General features: G+C 45.9%; 1 protein-coding gene and 1 non-coding gene across 4 annotated transcripts in view; one reads left to right on the top strand and one right to left on the bottom strand.

Annotated features, from left to right (window-relative positions):
- The window catches only part of UTP4 (UTP4 small subunit processome component), a 38,589-nt gene extending 22,529 nt beyond the window's left edge, over nt 1–16,060 (top strand). For all 3 annotated transcript variants that reach the window (XM_049786375.1, XM_049786376.1, XM_049786377.1), the window contains 7 exons: nt 2,149–2,271; nt 2,626–2,782; nt 6,802–6,908; nt 8,942–9,037; nt 10,660–10,845; nt 12,507–12,617; nt 15,859–16,060. In XM_049786375.1, the coding sequence (XP_049642332.1) occupies nt 2,149–2,271; nt 2,626–2,782; nt 6,802–6,908; nt 8,942–9,037; nt 10,660–10,845; nt 12,507–12,617; nt 15,859–15,975 (897 nt within the window). In that variant the 3' untranslated portion in view covers nt 15,976–16,060. The remainder of the gene's footprint in view (nt 1–2,148; nt 2,272–2,625; nt 2,783–6,801; nt 6,909–8,941; nt 9,038–10,659; nt 10,846–12,506; nt 12,618–15,858) is intronic.
- LOC126029169 (U6 spliceosomal RNA) lies at nt 1,808–1,913 on the bottom strand. The gene has a single exon (XR_007502821.1). It is a non-coding gene; the product is annotated as a U6 spliceosomal RNA (small nuclear RNA).
- Nucleotides 16,061–17,613: the final 1,553 nt, after the last annotated feature.

Consider the following 17,613-nt stretch of genomic DNA (forward strand, 5'->3'; position numbering starts at 1 on the left):
ATCAGTTTCATTCTCCAATGACCTTCAAATAACTTTTTTTTTTTTTTGAATTTTTGGGTCACACCCAGCAGTGCTCAGGGGTCATTCCTGGCTCTATGCTCAAAAATCGCTCCTGGCAGGCTCAGGGGACCATATGGAATGCCGGGATTCAAACCTTCTGCATGAAAGGCAAATGCCTTACCTTCATGCTATCTCTCCAGTCCCCAAATACCATTTTATTATAAATAATTCCCTTTTTGTTGTATGGTCTTTGGGTTATACTTGGTAGAGAACTATGTGATACCTGGATTTCTGCAGGGATCTGCCACTAGCATTTAACCCCTATACTATCTGACCCTATTGGTTTTTGGGGGGGTTTTGGGTCACACCGGCAGGGCTCAGGGGCTACTCTTGGCTCTACACTCAGAAATTGCTCCTGGCAGGCTCGGGGGACCATATGGGATCCAAGGATTCAAATCACCGTCCTTCTGCATGCAAGGCAAAATCCCTACCTCCATGCTATCTCCGACCCTGACCCTATTGATTTTTGTTTTTGTTTTGTCTTTTTCTTAATTTGTTTGGGGGCCACACCCAGTTGTGCTCAGGAATTACTCCATGCTCACTTGATCACCTTAATCACTCCTGATGGCCTTAGGGTATCATATGCCCAGTAGGGATTGAACCTGGGTCTGCTATATTCAAGGTAAAAGCCCTACTGCTGGGGCCGGAGAGATAGCATGGAGGTAAGGCGTTTGCCTTTCATGCAGGAGGTCATCGGTTCAAATCCCGGCACCCCATATGGTCCCCTGTGCCTGCCAGGAGCAATTTCTGAGCCTGGAGCCAGAAATAACCCCTGAGCACTGCCGGGTGTGACCCAAAAACCACAAAAAAAAAAAAAAAAAAAAGCCCTACTGCTGTGCTCTCACTCTGGCCTCTCCTTAATATTTAACTCTTTTTTTTTTTTTTTTTTTTTTTGTTTTTGTTTTTTGTTTTTTGGGTCACACCTGGCAGTGCTCAGGGGTTATTCCTGGCTCCAGGCTCAGAAATTGCTCCTGGCAGGCACAGGGGACCATATGGGGCGCCGGGATTCGAACCGATGACCTCCTGCATGAAAGGCAAACTCCTTACCTCCATGCTATCTCTCCGGCCCCTAATATTTAACTCTTCAGGCAGGTTGTCAAAGACAAAATCAGCACATTAAATCTTTAAGGTGCCTCATTATACCAGTTTGGTTATTTTGGAGGCGGGGTTTGTTTGCTTGTTTGGTTTTTGGTTTTTAGGCTGTCCGCAAGGAAAATGGCCTACCACTGTGCTATCACTCTGGCCCCCATTGTACCAGTTTCTAAAGCTGAAAGACTAATACAAGTTTTCACATATCTCTGTACTTGACTTTGGAAACCAAAACCACAGGATTTAAGATATGTTTACTCTCAAAAAGTTATAGTGACTGGGGCTGGAGTGATAGCACAGTGTTAGGGCATTTGCCTTGCAGCCAATCCAGGACAGACCATGGTTCGAAACCTGTCGCTCCATATGGTCCCCTATGCTGCTAGGAGCAATTTCTGAGTGTAGAGCCAGGAATAACCCCTGAGCACTGCTGAGTGTGAGCCAAAAAACAAACAAAAAAAAATCATAATGACTGTCTGAAAATACCAAGATTGTGTTGGTATTTATGACTGTCTGGATTGATATCAACTTGAGGATTCATGTTGCAGTGAACTTTGTCATAAAAGGTTTGCTTGAGAGGAGAAGCTTAAAGGGCTGGAGCACATGCTTTGCGTGTAGGAGCCCTAGATTTAATCCTAAGCACCATACAGTCCCCCTGAGCACCAGCAGTGTACGTTCTCGAATTTGCATGTCATCCTTGCGCAGGAGCCATGCTAATCTTCTTTGTATCGTTCCAATTTTAGTATATGTGCTGCCGAAGCGAGCACTACTTTCTCAACACCCAAAAAGAAAACTTGCTTAGGTATTTTTTGGAGCCACAGTTACTCCTGGCTCTGCACTAAGGAATTTTTCCTGGTGCTATTACTATGGTTCTGGGGAATAATATAGAATGCCTGGGATAGAAGCTACGGGTCAGTTGCGGGCAAGGCGAGCACCATACCCACTGTGTTATCACTTCTGCCCTCTTGCCTGAGTATTTATTCTGATTTCTAACATTGCCAGGGTCCTGAGAACATCATTTGCAGCTGTATCTCCCCATGTGGAAGCTGGGTAGCCTGTTCTACAACTTCTCGGTTTTTTCTCTACCGGTTGAATTATGAACGTGACAACATCAGCCTCCAAAGGGTAAGTGATAACCCAGTGTCTGGCCAAACAAGTATGTGGTTTTTTGTGTGAAGTAAAATGTACCGGAAGTGAATCCTTGCTCAGTGAGACCTATTTGAAGACAGCTGTTTATAAAACGGTCTTTTATTTTTATTGAATTGTTTGTGCTTTGGGGAGGGTGGAAAAATGCCAGGAAGTGCCAGAAAAGTTCAGGCTTTTTAAGAGATGAAGCGGGGCATCTTAGCCTAACAGTCATGTCGGGGCTTCCTTGACTCCTGACAGCATTTGTAAAGTTAAGCCAACAGGTTTTTATTTAGATGGGCTCCAGGATTCACTTCTCTTTCTTACTGATCCTCATTATTGGTTCACCCCAAGGTTCCCAAAATGCCAGCATTCCTTCGATCTGCCCTTCAGATTGTGTTTTCTGAAGATTCAAGAAAACTTTTTGTGGCCTCAAATAAAGGGTCTCTGCATGTCATTCAGCTCTTGGAGGGAAGCTATAAGCACCTGCACACTTTCCAGCCGCAATCAGGTGGGAATTTTACTGTGACTTATTTCTCTCTGGTGTGTCTTTTCCCCCCTTGTTTAATTAAGCCTTCTTCACTAGGCCATAGAGATAGTAGTGAGATTAAGGCCATGCATGCAATCAACCCTGGTTTTATTCCTGGCCACCACAGTCTCTTAGGTACTATTGGAAGCAACCCTCAAGTACAGATCAGGAGTAGTCACTGAGCTTATACCAAGTATGACCTTAAATCCCCCTCCAAATAAAAATAAACCTTTGTCAGGGCTCCCTAATGCTCTTCTCACTCTCTTTCAAATATATACTCACAGGTTTGCAATTTAAAGTAGGAGGAGATTCTTTGGCAAAGAAAAACACTTGATGATATCTGATGTGTTCCTCACACCTACTCTTTTCTCACTGGGCTTTAGGTTCCTTATTTGGGGTTAGAGAAATTTCATCACACTCTGACTTTGTCAGTAAAGCCAGAAGAAAATTGTAGAGAAAAGAGTTTAAAATACCTAAAATTATAACATCCAAAAAGAACTGCCACTGATACTATTGTCCCCAATATATGTGTAGGCATTTTGTAAATATGTTAATTATTTGGTTTGGTTTTTTTTTTTTTTTTCCTTTTGGATTTTGGGTCACACCCGGCGGCACTCAGTGGTTACTCCCAGCTCTGAGTTCAGAAATCACTCCTGGCAAGCATGGGGGAACTTATGGGATGCAGGGATTCATTCGTACCACCTTCCATCCTGGATCGGCCTTGTGCACGGGCAATACCTTACCTCTGTGCTATCTCTCCGGCCACTCCCAGGGGCTTTTCTTGGCTCTGTGCTTAAGATTGTCCCCTGGCAGTACTCTGGGTACCATATCTGGTACCAGAGATTTGAACCAAGGTTGACTGTATTTTAAGTCAAGTGCCTTAACCCCTTAACCTTGTACTGTCTCTCTGTCTCTGACTCTTGATGGTTTGTTTTTATAAAAGGCAAAACCTTGGAGGGTGGAGGGATGGGGAGCTCATAACTGGTGATGAGAGGGTTTACCTCCTGGCTCTGTACTTAGGAATCACTCTGGTGATGCTCAGGGGATTATATGGGCTGCTGGGTTGCTTGAGCCTGGTTTGGCCACATGCTAGACAAAACACCCTACCCGTTGTGCTAAAGGTGAACTTACATGTAAGTAACCACATCATTATGAACGTGTTTTCATGTACTTTTAAGAAGGGGGGATGGGTGTCTGTTGATTATTGAGGAGTGAAGATTAGACTTGGAACGCAATGCTCCCCTCCTTTCCTCTTCTATCTTGCCCTAAACTTAAATAGCTTTTGTACTATGTGGAGTTGATCAGCCTAGACAGTCAGCACACTAAATTCTCTGTTCTTAAGGTACTCTGAAAGCACACAGGGGGAAAAAAGCAGTTAGTCAAATTAAATTAACAGTTAAATTTATTTATGGAGTACTTTTTACATGTTTTTATGATTAAACTAAGATTCTTTAGGGGGGCTATAGGGAGAGAGTGTGTGTGTGTGTGTGTGTGTGTGTGTGTGTGTGTGTGTGTGTGTGTGTGTGTGTGTGAAACTTGTAGTTTTATTCAGTAGTTTTTTGGTTTTTGGGGGTTTTTTTGTTTTTTTTGTTTGTTTGTTTGTTTGTTTTTTGGTTTTTGGGCCACACCCGGCAGTGCACAGGGGTTACTCCTGGCTGTCTGCTCAGAAATAGCTCCTGGCAGGCACGGGGGACCATATGGGACACCGAGATTCAAACCAGCCACCTTTGGTCCTGGATTGGCTGCTTGCAAGGCAAACACCACTGTGCTATCTCTCTGGGCCCAAATTTGTAGTTTTATTCAGGAAAGAATGATGCCCATGGGGGCAAACCTCTCCTGAATGCCTAGGACGTGGGTATGTCCCCTCTTCTCTCCTCCTCTTCCCTCCCCATCTAAAGGGATTGGGGAGAGACATAGGCAGGGGATGGGGCTGGTTCCCAGTTCATGGGTTGTTGCTGAGATAAAGGAATTTTTGTGGCCATAAGGGATCAAACCAGGGATAAGTGGAGAAAGGTTACAAGGTCCACTTGGCAAAATCCATTGCTTTCTGATTTCAGATTGAATTAAAAACAAACAAAAAAATCAAAAACAAATACTAAAAACTACAAGCAGTACCCACCCCTCTCCCCCACCAAGGCTGTAGTACGAGAGGAGAAGATGGTAGCTTTGCCAAGGCCATGGCTCACTCACTCCTGGCCAAGGAAACTGGATGAAGGATAGGGGCTCTGTAGGAGGGGAGAGGTGGGGAGGAGGGACCAAATAAAACATCTACTAAATTATTTAGGAATTTAGCCAAAGGCTGGGCCAGAGCTGGTGCACAAGATAGGCAGTAAGCAGAGCACTTGCCTTCCATACAGCTGACCTGGGTTTAATCCCTGGCACCCCATGTACCCCAAGCTCTGCTAAGAGTGATTCCTGAACACAGAGGCTGAAGTAAGCTCTGAGAAGAGCTGGGTGTGGCTCCCCCAAACTAACAACAACAAAAAACTAAGACTCTTCAGAGATAGTATAAGGAATAAGGTGATTACTTTGCCCATGGCCAACCCCATATTGATTCTCAGAACCACATATGGTGCCAAGATCAATACCAGGAGTATCCTTGAGAAGTTCTGGGTTTGGCCCAAAATAAAAAATAAAACTAAGACTCTTGGGGGCCGGAGAGATAGCACAGCGGTAGGAAGTTTGCCTTGCAAGCTGCCAACCCAGGACCAATGGTGATTCAAATCCCAGCATCCCAGATGATCCCCTAAGACTTTTTCATTGAGCACCTCTTAAAATGAAACTGGGGCTATAGTGAAAGCATACTTGCCTTGCATATTTAAGACCCTATGTTCACACGTAGTTTCTATGTGTGTTCACATGTATTCTATATGTTCCTTGTGTTACTTCTTCCTCTCTCTCATCTTTCCCCTTTATAGTCAGACTGGTTCCTTCCTAGCCCTTGAATCCTATATCCCAGTTTTTGTCACTTAGATCATTCTGTTCTCATTTTCTACCCACCTCATCCATCCTTAGCATCTGGCTCATCTTGTTATAAAGCCTTTTCATTGTTTGGGGGTGTTACATAGAGCACATATTTTGGCATATAACATCACTGACTTTTATCCCACGTGAATCTTTGTGTTGCCAAATCGGTTGAAAGTACTTTGATGACAAAGATGGCACATATGTGCCTGTTCTCCCTCCATGCTAAATATATAGCGGGCACCCACTAACTTAGAGAGGCTTCCAGTCTTAATTGGATCTTTGTCCATAACTTAGATTAAACTGTTTATTGGCCATGGGCAGAGAGATAACTCAGAGGTCTGGAGCACATGCTTCACTTGTAAGAGCCCTAGATTTGATCCCTGGCACATCCAAGAGCAACCAGAGAGCACCTAATCCAAGGGCAGCCCCTGAGCACTGCCAAGTGTGACCCAAGAACCAAAACAAAACAAAACAAAAAATTCTATTTGGAGGGAAAGGGTCTTTTCTAAACAGATTTTTGCTTTAATACTAGATGCTCCAAGGTCCTGCATTTCCACAGTGAACTGAGTCTGACTTGAGGCTGAGCAGTGATGACCTCTCTGGTTCCCTCTCACAGGAAGACTGGCTAGTTATAGGAAAGAAAGAGTATTGAACAGGGTTTATTGAAGGAACAATAGGAACAGGTGGATTCCTAGCACTGCAACAATGAGAGCAAATCGCCAGGTATAGACAAGAGCAGCAGCAAACAATGTCTGAATACCTGGCCCCAGAGTGTGACCTTCATCAAGTGTCTGACAGAATGTGCACAAGCACCACAGCCAGGCATGTAGTGCAGCCTCACATCATCAAAAAGACCGGGGGGTGGGGGGGGGGTCGTGATAGTATAGTGCTATGGCGTTTGCCTTGCAAAGACAACCAGGGAAGCAGGGTGGGAAACGATCCAGCTCATAGTCAAAAAGCTCTGACTTTGCTCATCACCCTCAATATATGGAGCACATTGCAGATTCAGAAACTAAACTCTTCTTTCCTCCTAGGGTCTGTGGAGTCCATGTGTCTTTTGGCAGTCAGTCCAGATGGGAACTGGCTGGCTGCATCGGGCACCAGTGCTGGAGTCCACGTATACAATGTGAAGCGACTGAAGGTGAGCCGAACTGCAGCAGCCAGTGCCAGGAGCTGAGCTCTCCGGTTATAGGACTCAAGGTCAACTGGCATGGCCCAGAAATTTCAGAACTCTCCACCCCCATGAGAATTTTTTCCTGTTTACTTGTTTAGAACCCTCAAGCTATAACCTGTAATGTGCAAAGTGAGAACAGTGAAACTGCTTATGCCTAGACATTGAAATTAAGACTATGGGTGATGAATCCACATCGATTTCTCTATTTAGAGGAAAAATATTCTGGTTTACTCATTTGAAGTGTTAGAAATAGTAAGAATTATTTTTGCTTTAATTTACTTGTGGGGGAGGCTGTCATGCTGAGCTTTGCTGGGGTGACTTTTAACATGGTGCTTGGAGATGACTTCCAGTGTTGAGGACAAACCCAGGATTCCTACCTGCAAAGCACAGACACTCCAGCTCAAGAGAGGTAGCTCAATGGGCTTTCCATGTGGGAGACTTGGATTCAGTTCCTTGGTACCACATGGTTCCCTCATCACTACCAGGAATAGGCCTTGAGCACTACCAACTATGACCCCAGAGCCAAAACAAATAAAATGCAGTATAGAACTATAGTTATACTGTTCAGTGAAATGAGTCAGAGGGGAGGATAAACAGATAAAATTCAGCTGTGGGGGGCCGGAGAGATATAGCATGGAGGTAGGGTGTTTGCCTTGCATGCAGAGGACAGTGGTTCGAATCCCGGCATCCCAGATGGTCACCTGAGCCTGCAGGAGTGATTTCTGAGCGTAGCCAGGAGTAACCCCTGAGTGCTGCCAGGTGTGACCCAAAAACTAAAAAAAAAAAATTTGGAGCGGATCAGAGCAATCGCACGAGTAGGGAAATTTGTGTTGCACGTGACCGACCCAAGTGGGTCCCGCTAACGGGAGTAATTCTTGAGAGCAGAGCCAAAAGTAACCCCTGAGCATCATCCAGTGTTACAAAACAAAACAAAGCAAAAAAATTATTTGGAAAATATGCATCTGTTTGGTTTGGGAACCAGATAGGTGGTGCTCTAGGATTACTTCCACTTAGTGCTTGTGGGGTCATGGGAGATCAAACCAGGGCTCTTGCATGTAGAGCATGTGCTCTACCCAGTCTTTGAGCTACCTCCTGGGCCCTCAGCATGCTTTTCTTTTTGAAAATGAAATTGAGGGATTAGGGATACAGCTCAAGAAATGGAAGCACAGGGACCGGAGAGATAGCATGGAGGTAGGGCATTTGCCTTGCATGTAGGACAGTGGTTCAAATCCCAGCATCTCATCCATGGTTCCCTGAGCCTGCCAGGAGTGATTTCTGAGCGTAGAGCCAGGAGTAACCCCTGAGCACTGCCACGCATGACCCAAAAACCAAAAAAATAAATAAATAAATAAATGGAAGCACATGGAGCTGCAGAGAGTGCACAGTGTAGTGTGTTTGCCTTGCATTCAGCCAACCTGAGATAGACCTGGTTTTGATCCTCGGCATCCCATGTGGTCCCCCAAGTCTACCAGGAGCAATTTCTGAGCATAGAACCAGGAGTAACCCCTGAGCACTGCCAGGTGTGGCCCCCCAGAAAAATTGAAACACATGCCTAGCAATTGAGGATTCCATGTTTGATGCCTGGTACTACAAGCCACTTAGCACTGCCAGGAGTGACTCACATGCCTAGAGATGGGTGTGGCCCCTGTGTATCACTGATGATGGCCAAAGAACATTCAAAATGAAATTAAGATTTATTATTTGGAGAAATGCCTGGAATATCTGGGCCTTCCATAGATTCCTTGACTTCTAAAAAATTCTGTTTGAGAGCAAGGGCATGTGCAGGAGACTGTTCATTATGTTCAGGTATACTTTGATGCAGACAACCCCTGCTCCATGCCTGCATTACATGGTCCCCGAAGCTCCACTGGGTGTACCCTCTGAGCAATGCTGGGTATTACCTAAAAACCAAGCAATAAAAATATAATAAGGGTTCTGAGCCTTGTAGTCTTCCTGGGAGAGGTACAGAGTTACCTTTCATGTATTTTATTTATCCCCAGCTTCACTGCACGGTGCCTGCTTACAACTTTCCTGTGACTGCTCTGGCCATAGCACCCAATACCAACAACCTAGTTATTGCTCATTCAGATCAACAGGTAAGAAAAGAGAGTGGGACCGGGCGGTGGTGCTAAAGGTAAGGTGCCTGCCTTGCCTGCGCTAGCCTTGGACGGACCGTGGTTCGATCCCCCAGTGTCCCATATGGTCCCCCAAGCCAGGAGCAACTTCTGAGCACATAGCCAGGAGTAACCCCTGAGCGTTACCGGGTGTGGCCCAAAAACCAAAAAAAAAAAAAAAAGAGAGTGATTTCTAATTCTTTTCTGTTGAATTACAACTATGAAGGTGAGATGATGATAAATTTGGAGTAATCTTTATCTGTGTGAAGTGAGTCCTCTGAATAGAGCCTGGCCTCATAGGCTAGTAAGATTTCATTAGCTGGATGGGTGTGGTGGGTTGGGGAAGCAAAAACTAGATCTTAATCTAACTGACAATTTTTTTCTTACCATGTTGTAAAGAGAAGAACTTTAAAAATACCTGAGTTGTGGGGCCGGAGAGATAGCACAGCGGTAGGGCGTTTGCCTTGCAGGCAATGGACAGACGGTGGTTTGAATCATGGCATCTCATATGATTCCTGTGTTTGTCAGGAGCGATTTCTGAGCACAGAGCCAGGAGTGACTCCTGAGCACTGCTGGGTATGGCCAAACCCTCCCCCAAACACACAAATGCCTGAGTTGTGAGCCGGAGTGATAATACAGTGGTAAAGTGCTTGCCTTACATGTGACTGACCCAGATTCAATCCCTGGTATTCCATATGGTTCCCTCAAGCTCCACCAGGACTGATTCCTGAGTGCACAAAGCCAGGAGTAATCCCCTGAGCATTGCCTGATATGGGTCTCCCCCTCCAAAAAAAAAAAAATGACAACTGAACTGGGGCCGAAGAGATAGTACATTAGTTAATCTTGCACACCGCTAATCTAGGTTTGATCCACGGCACCTGCTATTTAGCTCCAAGCTCCATGGGGAGTGTCGAAGAACCTGGAGTAAGTGCTGAGTATTAAAACTTACCCCCATTCCTGGGGCTGGAGAGATAGCATGGAAGTAAGGCATTTGCCTTTCATGCAGAAGGTCGGTGGTTCGAATCCCGGCATCCCATATGGTCCCCTGTGCCTGCCAGTGGCGATTTCTGAGCATAGAGCCAGGAGTAGCCCCTGAGGGCTGCCGGGTGTGACTCCCCCCAAAAAAAAACTTACCCCCATTCCTAAAAAACAAACAAAAAAAACCTGAAGGCCCACGGAGAGATAGCCTTGCATGCAGAAGGATGGTGGTTCGAATCCCTGCATCCCATATGATCCCCGAGCCTGCCAGGACCGATATTTGAGCCAGTGGTAACCCCTGAGCGATACCAGATATGACCCAAAAACCTAACCAAACCAAACTGAAGGCCTAGTGGTAATACAGAGAAAGGTGCCTGCCTTACACATGGCTGACCCAGGTTCAACCCCCAGTATGCAATATGGTCCTATAGGTCTGCCAAGAGGAGTTCCTGAGCTCAAACCAGAAGTGACCCATGAGCATGACTGGGTGTGGCCCAAAATCAAGCAAAAAAAATTGAGAAAGTATAAGGCTCGTGACTCCAATACTATTGAGATTTGTGTAGATATTTCTGGTTAGGCATGAGGAGTAACCTTTTAATGAACCATTCCCTGTGTTTACTCCTCAGGTGTTTGAGTACAGCATCCCTGACAAACAATACACAGAATGGAGCCGGACCATCCAGAAACAGGGTTTCCATTACTTGTGGCTACAGAGGGATACTCCCATCACACATATCAGCTTTCACCCCAAGAGACCAATGCACATCCTTCTCCACGACACGTACATGTTCTGCATTATCGACAAGTCATTAGTAAGTTTGTCACCATTGCCATAGCTCTCCCAGCTTCTAGTCAGCCCTGCTGAGCAAGACTCAGGAGAAGCTCCATCTGTAGGCTTGCTTTGGAAGGGAGCTTCTGCTTTGCAAAGTTCCGCAAAAGTTTCAGTTCCCATGCTCTTGAAGGGTCCCAGAGACAGGGTAGGCCTTTGTTTGCCAGCGTGCCCGGGTTTCCCATGTGACCTTGAGCAGGAAAGAGAAGTCAGCACACAGTTCCCACCTTTAGCCCTGCTCTGGTTGGTTTGTTAGTGGAGATCTGGTTTGGAGTGCTTAGTGCAGTGTCCCTTGACTGATGGCAGCACCACTCTGCAAGTTTCTACAGCTGGGCTGACTGTCTTGACAAAAGGCCAGCCCGGAAAATTCCATTATGCACGCCTATGATTTAGGTGGGATGTGACCTTTTCTTTGCAGTTCTAGATCCTAGCTTCTGCCAGAAGCTGATTAGATTCACCCCTTTGAATTTACGTGTGTGTGTGTGTGTGTGTGTGTGTGTGTGTGTGTGTGTGTGTGTGTGTGTGTGTGTGTGTGTGTTTGTCTTTTTCTGTGTTTCTTCCGTGAGGGACCAATGGTAGTCACTTTCTTGCCTAGGAGCATTGAGCAGTGGCCCTGCCTGCAGGCACTTTAGGCTCAGGTTACCACTGTCACCAGTTTTCTGGAGTATTTGAGGAGGAGGGGGTGGGAGGTACATGGTAAGGCAGCAGATGGCTCCAGAGTGGGGCATGGTGAGATGTCACTGGAACTGTCTGTTGTGGGCTATGCACCCCCAGGACGTGGGAAGTGGAGCTGGCTGACAAGTGCCTTTTGTGAGATGATGATACAGGAAGGCCCCTCCCACTCACTTGCCTCTCTGTAACTCAGCCCAGACTGACCCATATTTTTTCCAAAGCCTTGGTGATAAGTCCCTCACTTCCTTGAGCTGGGCAGCATTACTTCCTAAGGAAGTCAGAGATGAAATATCACTTGCCTAGCCAGAGGCCATTTCTCAAGGTGGTAGGACCTTGATGGGGGCTGGGAGGTTGTGTTGTAGTTTCACCTAGGCAGAACATTGATCTCGGGCTGGGCTATGATCTAGTTGGCAAGAGTTCCCAAAGCAGAGCCTTCAGAGGCTCAGCTTGCACACAGCTAGTTGCTTTCCTTCTGACAAATTTTCTGACAAGACTGACCAGAAGCACCAGCTCTTTGATTTTGTAGGCACTGCTTTCAAACTCGGTCTTGCCTGGTACTCCCAGCCTTGGAAATGGAGCTGGAATTGTAGCTGGAGCTCTCTTAGTCTCTAGAATAAGGAGAACTGGAAGATGGTGAATGTAGAGTACTGTGCAGTGTTTGGAAGATGGGTGATTAAGGGCCTGGAGCAGTAGGACGGACCGCAGTTCAGTCCCCTGGCATCCCATATAGTCCCCCAAGCCAGGAGCGATTTCTGAGTACATAGCTAGGAGTAACCCCTGAGTGTTACCGGTTGTGGTACAAAAAAATCTTAAACAGTATCTTTGGGGGATAGTGCAGCAGGAAGGACATTGACCTTGCATGCAGCCTATCCAGGTTTGATCTTGGCACCCCATATGGTCCCTGAGCATCACCAAGAGAGATCCCTGAGCACAGATGGTGTGAAACAAAAACAAAAGTCTCTTTCTTTTCAGCCTCTTCCAAATGACAAGACATTACTCTACAATCCACTTCCTCCCACAAATGAATCAGATGTCATCAGGAGGCGCACGGACCATGCCTTTAAAATTTCTAAGATATATAAGGTAAAATAACTTGTATTATATTTGAACTGTTGATTCCTTGTGGTGTTATAAAATACAATAAGAACCATGATCAGAAAAGAAGAATGTGTTCATTTTACATGCAGGGATATATCATTTTAAGGGGATTTATGCAACCTTTCTGGTGGTGTGGTTTATTTCATGGTTCTTACCTAAGTCTATTTAAGAGAACCATAGCAAACTGAATGGAAATTAAATACCATGGTAGTGAGAAATGATGTTGAAGCTCAGCTGGGTCTATGAATTAAAATTTGCTTTAAGATTTGATTTCTGGGGGCTGGAGAGATAGCATGGAGGTAAGGCGTTTGCCTTTCATGCAGGAGGTCATCGGTTCGAATCCCGGCGTCTCATATGGTCCCCGAGCCTACCAGAGGCGATTTCTGAGCATAGAGCTAGGAGTAACCCCTGAGCACTGCTGGAAAGATTTGATTTCTGGGGTCTGGAGCCAGTATTACAGCAAGTGGGATGCTTGTCTTACACGCAGCCAACCTGGGTTTGATCCCTGGCATTCCATATAAGCTATCCTGCCCAGAGTCAACCCTAAACACAGAAACAGGAGTAAACCATGAGCACCTCCAAGTGTGGTGATAATAATTAATGATAATAAATTAAATTTATTTCTAGTTGAATATTCCTCATGTTACATTTCAAATGAATGGAAAATGTTGCATTTATTATTACATCCCTTTTAGGACCAGCTTTTACTGTATACAAAATGAATATTTATTGACCAACTCAGAAGTTCCATATTATTTCTCATAAATTGAGTTCTTTGAGGGTTTTAAAATACCAGCCCCTCTTTTTCATCCTAACAAGGTCAGCAAGAATTTTTTTTGGGGGGGACCAGAGTGATAGCACAGTGATAGGACATTTGCTGTACATGCTGCCAACCTGGGATTAAACCCAAGTCAGTCCTAGGTCAGCTTCGTGGAAGGTAAACACCCTACTGCTGTGCTGTCACTTCAGCCCAAGAATTTTATTTATTTTTTCCTTATTCTTTTTTTAATTTTTGGGTCACAGCTGTCAGTACTCAGGGATTACTTTGGCTTCTGGCTGTGCTTAGGGGACCATATGGGATCCTGGGGATCCAACTCAGGTCAGCTTCATACAAGGCAAGTACCTTAACTGCTGTACTCTCCAGTCCTAAGAATTTTCTTTAAAGGGGAATCTTGTTAAGGCACTAGCCTTTACACAGCTAATATTCCTAATACCACATCGTTCCTCTGAGCATCACAGAGTGTACCCCCCAAAAACAGGGGGAATCTTAATATTCTGATTAAATTTGTTTTTATGGCCACATCTGGCTCTGTGCTCAGGGATCACTCCTGAGATCGAGCCTGGGTCACCTGCATGCAAGGCAGGCACCCTACCTGCTATCCTGCTGTACTATCTCTCCAGTGCAGTGCCTAGTTAAGTTTGTGGGGTTTTTTGGTTTGGTTTGGTTTGGTTTTTGGGTCACACCCGGCAGTGCTCAGGGGTTACTCCTGGCTCCATGCTCAGAAAATCGCTCCTGGCAGGCTTGGGGGACCATATGGGATGCCGGGATTCGAACCACTGTCCTTCTGCATCTAAGGCAAGCACCTTACTGCTGTGCTATCTTTCCGGCCCCTAAGTTTGTTTTTTGTTTGCTCCTTTTAGTGTTTAAGGGATCACACTCAATTATTCTTGGGTGGGGCCGGAGAGATAGCATGGAGGTAAGGCGTTTGCCTTTCATGCAGGAGGTCATCGGTTCGAATCCCGGCGTCCCATATGGTCCCCTGTGCCTGCCAGGAGCAATTTCTGAGCCTGGAGCCAGGAATAACCCCTGAGCACTGCCGGGTGTGACCCAAAAAAAAAAAAAAATTATTCTTGGGTTATTCTCTGCACTCAGGAATTACTCCTGATGGTGCTCAGAGGACCATATGGGGTGCCAGAGATTGAACCCAGGTCAGCTGTGTGCAAGGCAAGTGCCTTCCCACTGTACTCCTGCTATGAATCTGATCAACTTCTTTTTTTTTTTTTTTTACGTGTGTGTGTGTGTGTGTGTGTGTGTGTGTGTGTGTGTGTGTGTGTTTGTGTGTGTTTTTCTGTGTTTTAGTTTTTTTGGGCCACACCCAGCATTGCTCAGGGGTTACTCCTGGCTGTCTGCTCAGAAATAGCTCCTGGCAGGCACGGGGGACCATATGGGACACCGGGCTTCAAACCAACCACCTTTGGTCCTGGATTGGCTGCTTGCAAGGCAAACACCGCTGTGCTATCTCTCCGGGCCCCTGATCAACTTCTTGATGCACTTGTAACTTGGTATTTAGCAAGAATACAGACTCCAAAGCCTACAATTAATATTAATTCCTGAGAAATAAAGAACCATACTTTGTAGTGAGAAGGAATGTATGTGAACAAACTGATTAAAGAGTAATAATCATTTTGGGGTCAGAAAGATATATTAAGGTGCTGAACTAGGGGCTGGAGTGGTGGCGCAGGGCGTAAGGCGTCTGTCTGCCTTGCGTGTGCTAGCCTAGGATGGACCACAGTTCGATCCCTCCAGCATCCCATATGGTCCCCCAAGCCAGGGGCGATTTCTGAGCACATAGCCAGGAGAAACCCTGAGCATCACCTGGTGTGGCCCAAAAACAAACAAAAAAAGGTGCTAACCTTGCATTCTGTCAGCCTGGTTTGATTCCCAGTATCCCATTAGTCTCATGAACTGTGAATAGCCACTGAGAGCAGTCCCAGCCCTTTTCTTGCCACCCCACATCCCAAAGAGCCTTCTTATCGCTAGCCATTTTGAGTCCTGGAACACAAAAAAACTATAGTAGAGATCTCTAGCTTCACCTGGGCCTTTGCTGGTTTTGGGTCACATCCAGAGTCGCTCACTGGCTTCTCCGTTCTCTTTTTGGGGGGTGGGGGAGCATAGGGTGTAGCAGGTCAAAACGAAGTTTTCATGTGCTCAGCCACTGAACTGGGACTCTAGCTATAGATTCACCTCTTAGCTTTAGTTGCTCTATTTAAAACTTTCCCTGGAGGGGTGGAGAGATAGCATGGAGGTAAGGCGTTTGCCTTGCATGCAGGACAGTGGTTCAAATCTCGGCATCCCATATGGTCCCCCGAGCCTGCCAGGAGCGATTTCTGAGCGTAGATCAAGGAGTAACCTGAGCGCTGCCAGGTGTGACCCAAAAACCAAAAAAATAAAATAAAATAACCCTGGAGCCTAACTCCTAGTATAATTGTCTTCGTCTCTTCACAGCCTCTGCTCTTCATGGATCTTATGGACGAAAGAACACTAGTGGCAGTGGAGCGGCCCCTGGATGACATCATTGCTCAGCTCCCACCACCCATTAAAAAGAAGAAATTCGGGACTTAAAATAGGGCACTGGCTGTGTCCGTCCTTGAACTGTCTTCCCTGTTTGTTTTCACAAATCATGATAATAAAACAGAGTTATTCTTTAGGATTGGTTATCATAAATGTTCTCTTCCAGAATAATGAACAGTAATTTCCCTTCTGAAAGGGAACAGAAACTCCTATGTATTTGTTCAAAGGCCTGTTCTTTAGCTCACACTCCCTAGAAAAGGGTGATACCCTCTTCCCTCTAGCCCTTTCTTCCCAACACAGGCCCAAGACATACCCAAACACATGACCTTTGTGTCAGTGCATGGGGGTGAGCCTTTGGACCTGCCCCAGCATTGCTTAAAATGCTGGCTTTCTTGGGGTGATCTAACCAGCTTAGTGATTAGGGACTTTATGCTTGTTGTCTGCCCCTCCCCAACCTTTTGTCAGTGAGATTGTGACAACCAGGGGTCTTACCACTTGACTACATGGTTCCATGCTGAGCCTAAGGATCAAATGCTCAGCAACCTGCCTAGAAGACAGGTTCTTGCACTGAGCTTTCCTTGGGATCACAACCCCTCCCCCTTAAATTTCAGGGAAGACTTGAAGGGAGGTAATCCCTCTGGAAAAAAAGGTATTCTTGGTCTTTAGTAGTTAGATACTAATGCACTTCAAAGAAAAAAATAGGACTTTGGGGCCGGAGAGAGAATATGGAGGTAAGGCGTTTACATGCAGGACAGTGATTTAAAACTGACATCCCATATGGTCCCCTGAGCCTGCCAGGAGCGATATCTGAGCATAGAGCCAGGAGTAAACTCCTGAGCACTGCCAGGTGTGACCCAAAAAAAAAAAAATAGGACTTTGGGATGTCAGTTCCATTAACCAGCTTTTCATCTTTTCCACATCCCATTTCAAGTTGCTTTTTGTGGGAGGAGTGGATTTTGGGGTTTTGTTTTTATTTTTGGCCACATCTAGCAGTACTCAAGGGTTACTCCTGACTACACTCAGAATCACCCCTGGCAATGCTGAGGATTGAACCAGGTTGGCCACATGCAAGCATGCACCCTCCCCACTATTCTATCTCACCAGTCCCCTTTGGCTACTTGCAATGTTCAACTCAGGCTCTCTTTGTTCAGGGGTTACTCTGGAAACCATGTGGCACCTGAGATTGAGCCTGGTCTCTTGGAGGTGAACTATGCACTGAGATACTGCTCCAGTGGATATCAATCCCCACCCCCTATTTCAAAGTTGAAGGAATCAATGGACAGGGATAGTGTTAAGATAGGTCAGTGGGGCTGGAGAGATAGCACATCGGTAAGGCGTTTGCCTTGCATACAGAATCCCCGCATCCCATATGGTCCCCTGAGCTTGCGGGGGGTTGGGGGGGGGGTGATTTCTGAGCGTAGAGCCAGGAATAACCCTGAGCGCTGCCAGGTGTGACCCAAAAGCCAAAAAAAAAAAAAAAAATTAAAAGAAAAAAAGATGGGGGGCCGGGCAGTGGCGCTGGAGGTAAGGTGCCTGCGCTAGCCTAGGACGGATCGCGGTTCGATCCCCCGGCGTCCCATATGGTCCCCCAAGAAGCCAGGAGCAACTTCTGAGCGCATAGCCAGGAGTAACCCCTGAGCATCACAGGGTGTGGCCCAAAAACAAAAAAAAAAAAAGAAATAAAAAGGC

This window comes from Suncus etruscus, chromosome 14 (genome assembly GCF_024139225.1).
Source record: "Suncus etruscus isolate mSunEtr1 chromosome 14, mSunEtr1.pri.cur, whole genome shotgun sequence".
NCBI classification, from domain to species: domain Eukaryota; kingdom Metazoa; phylum Chordata; class Mammalia; order Eulipotyphla; family Soricidae; genus Suncus; species Suncus etruscus.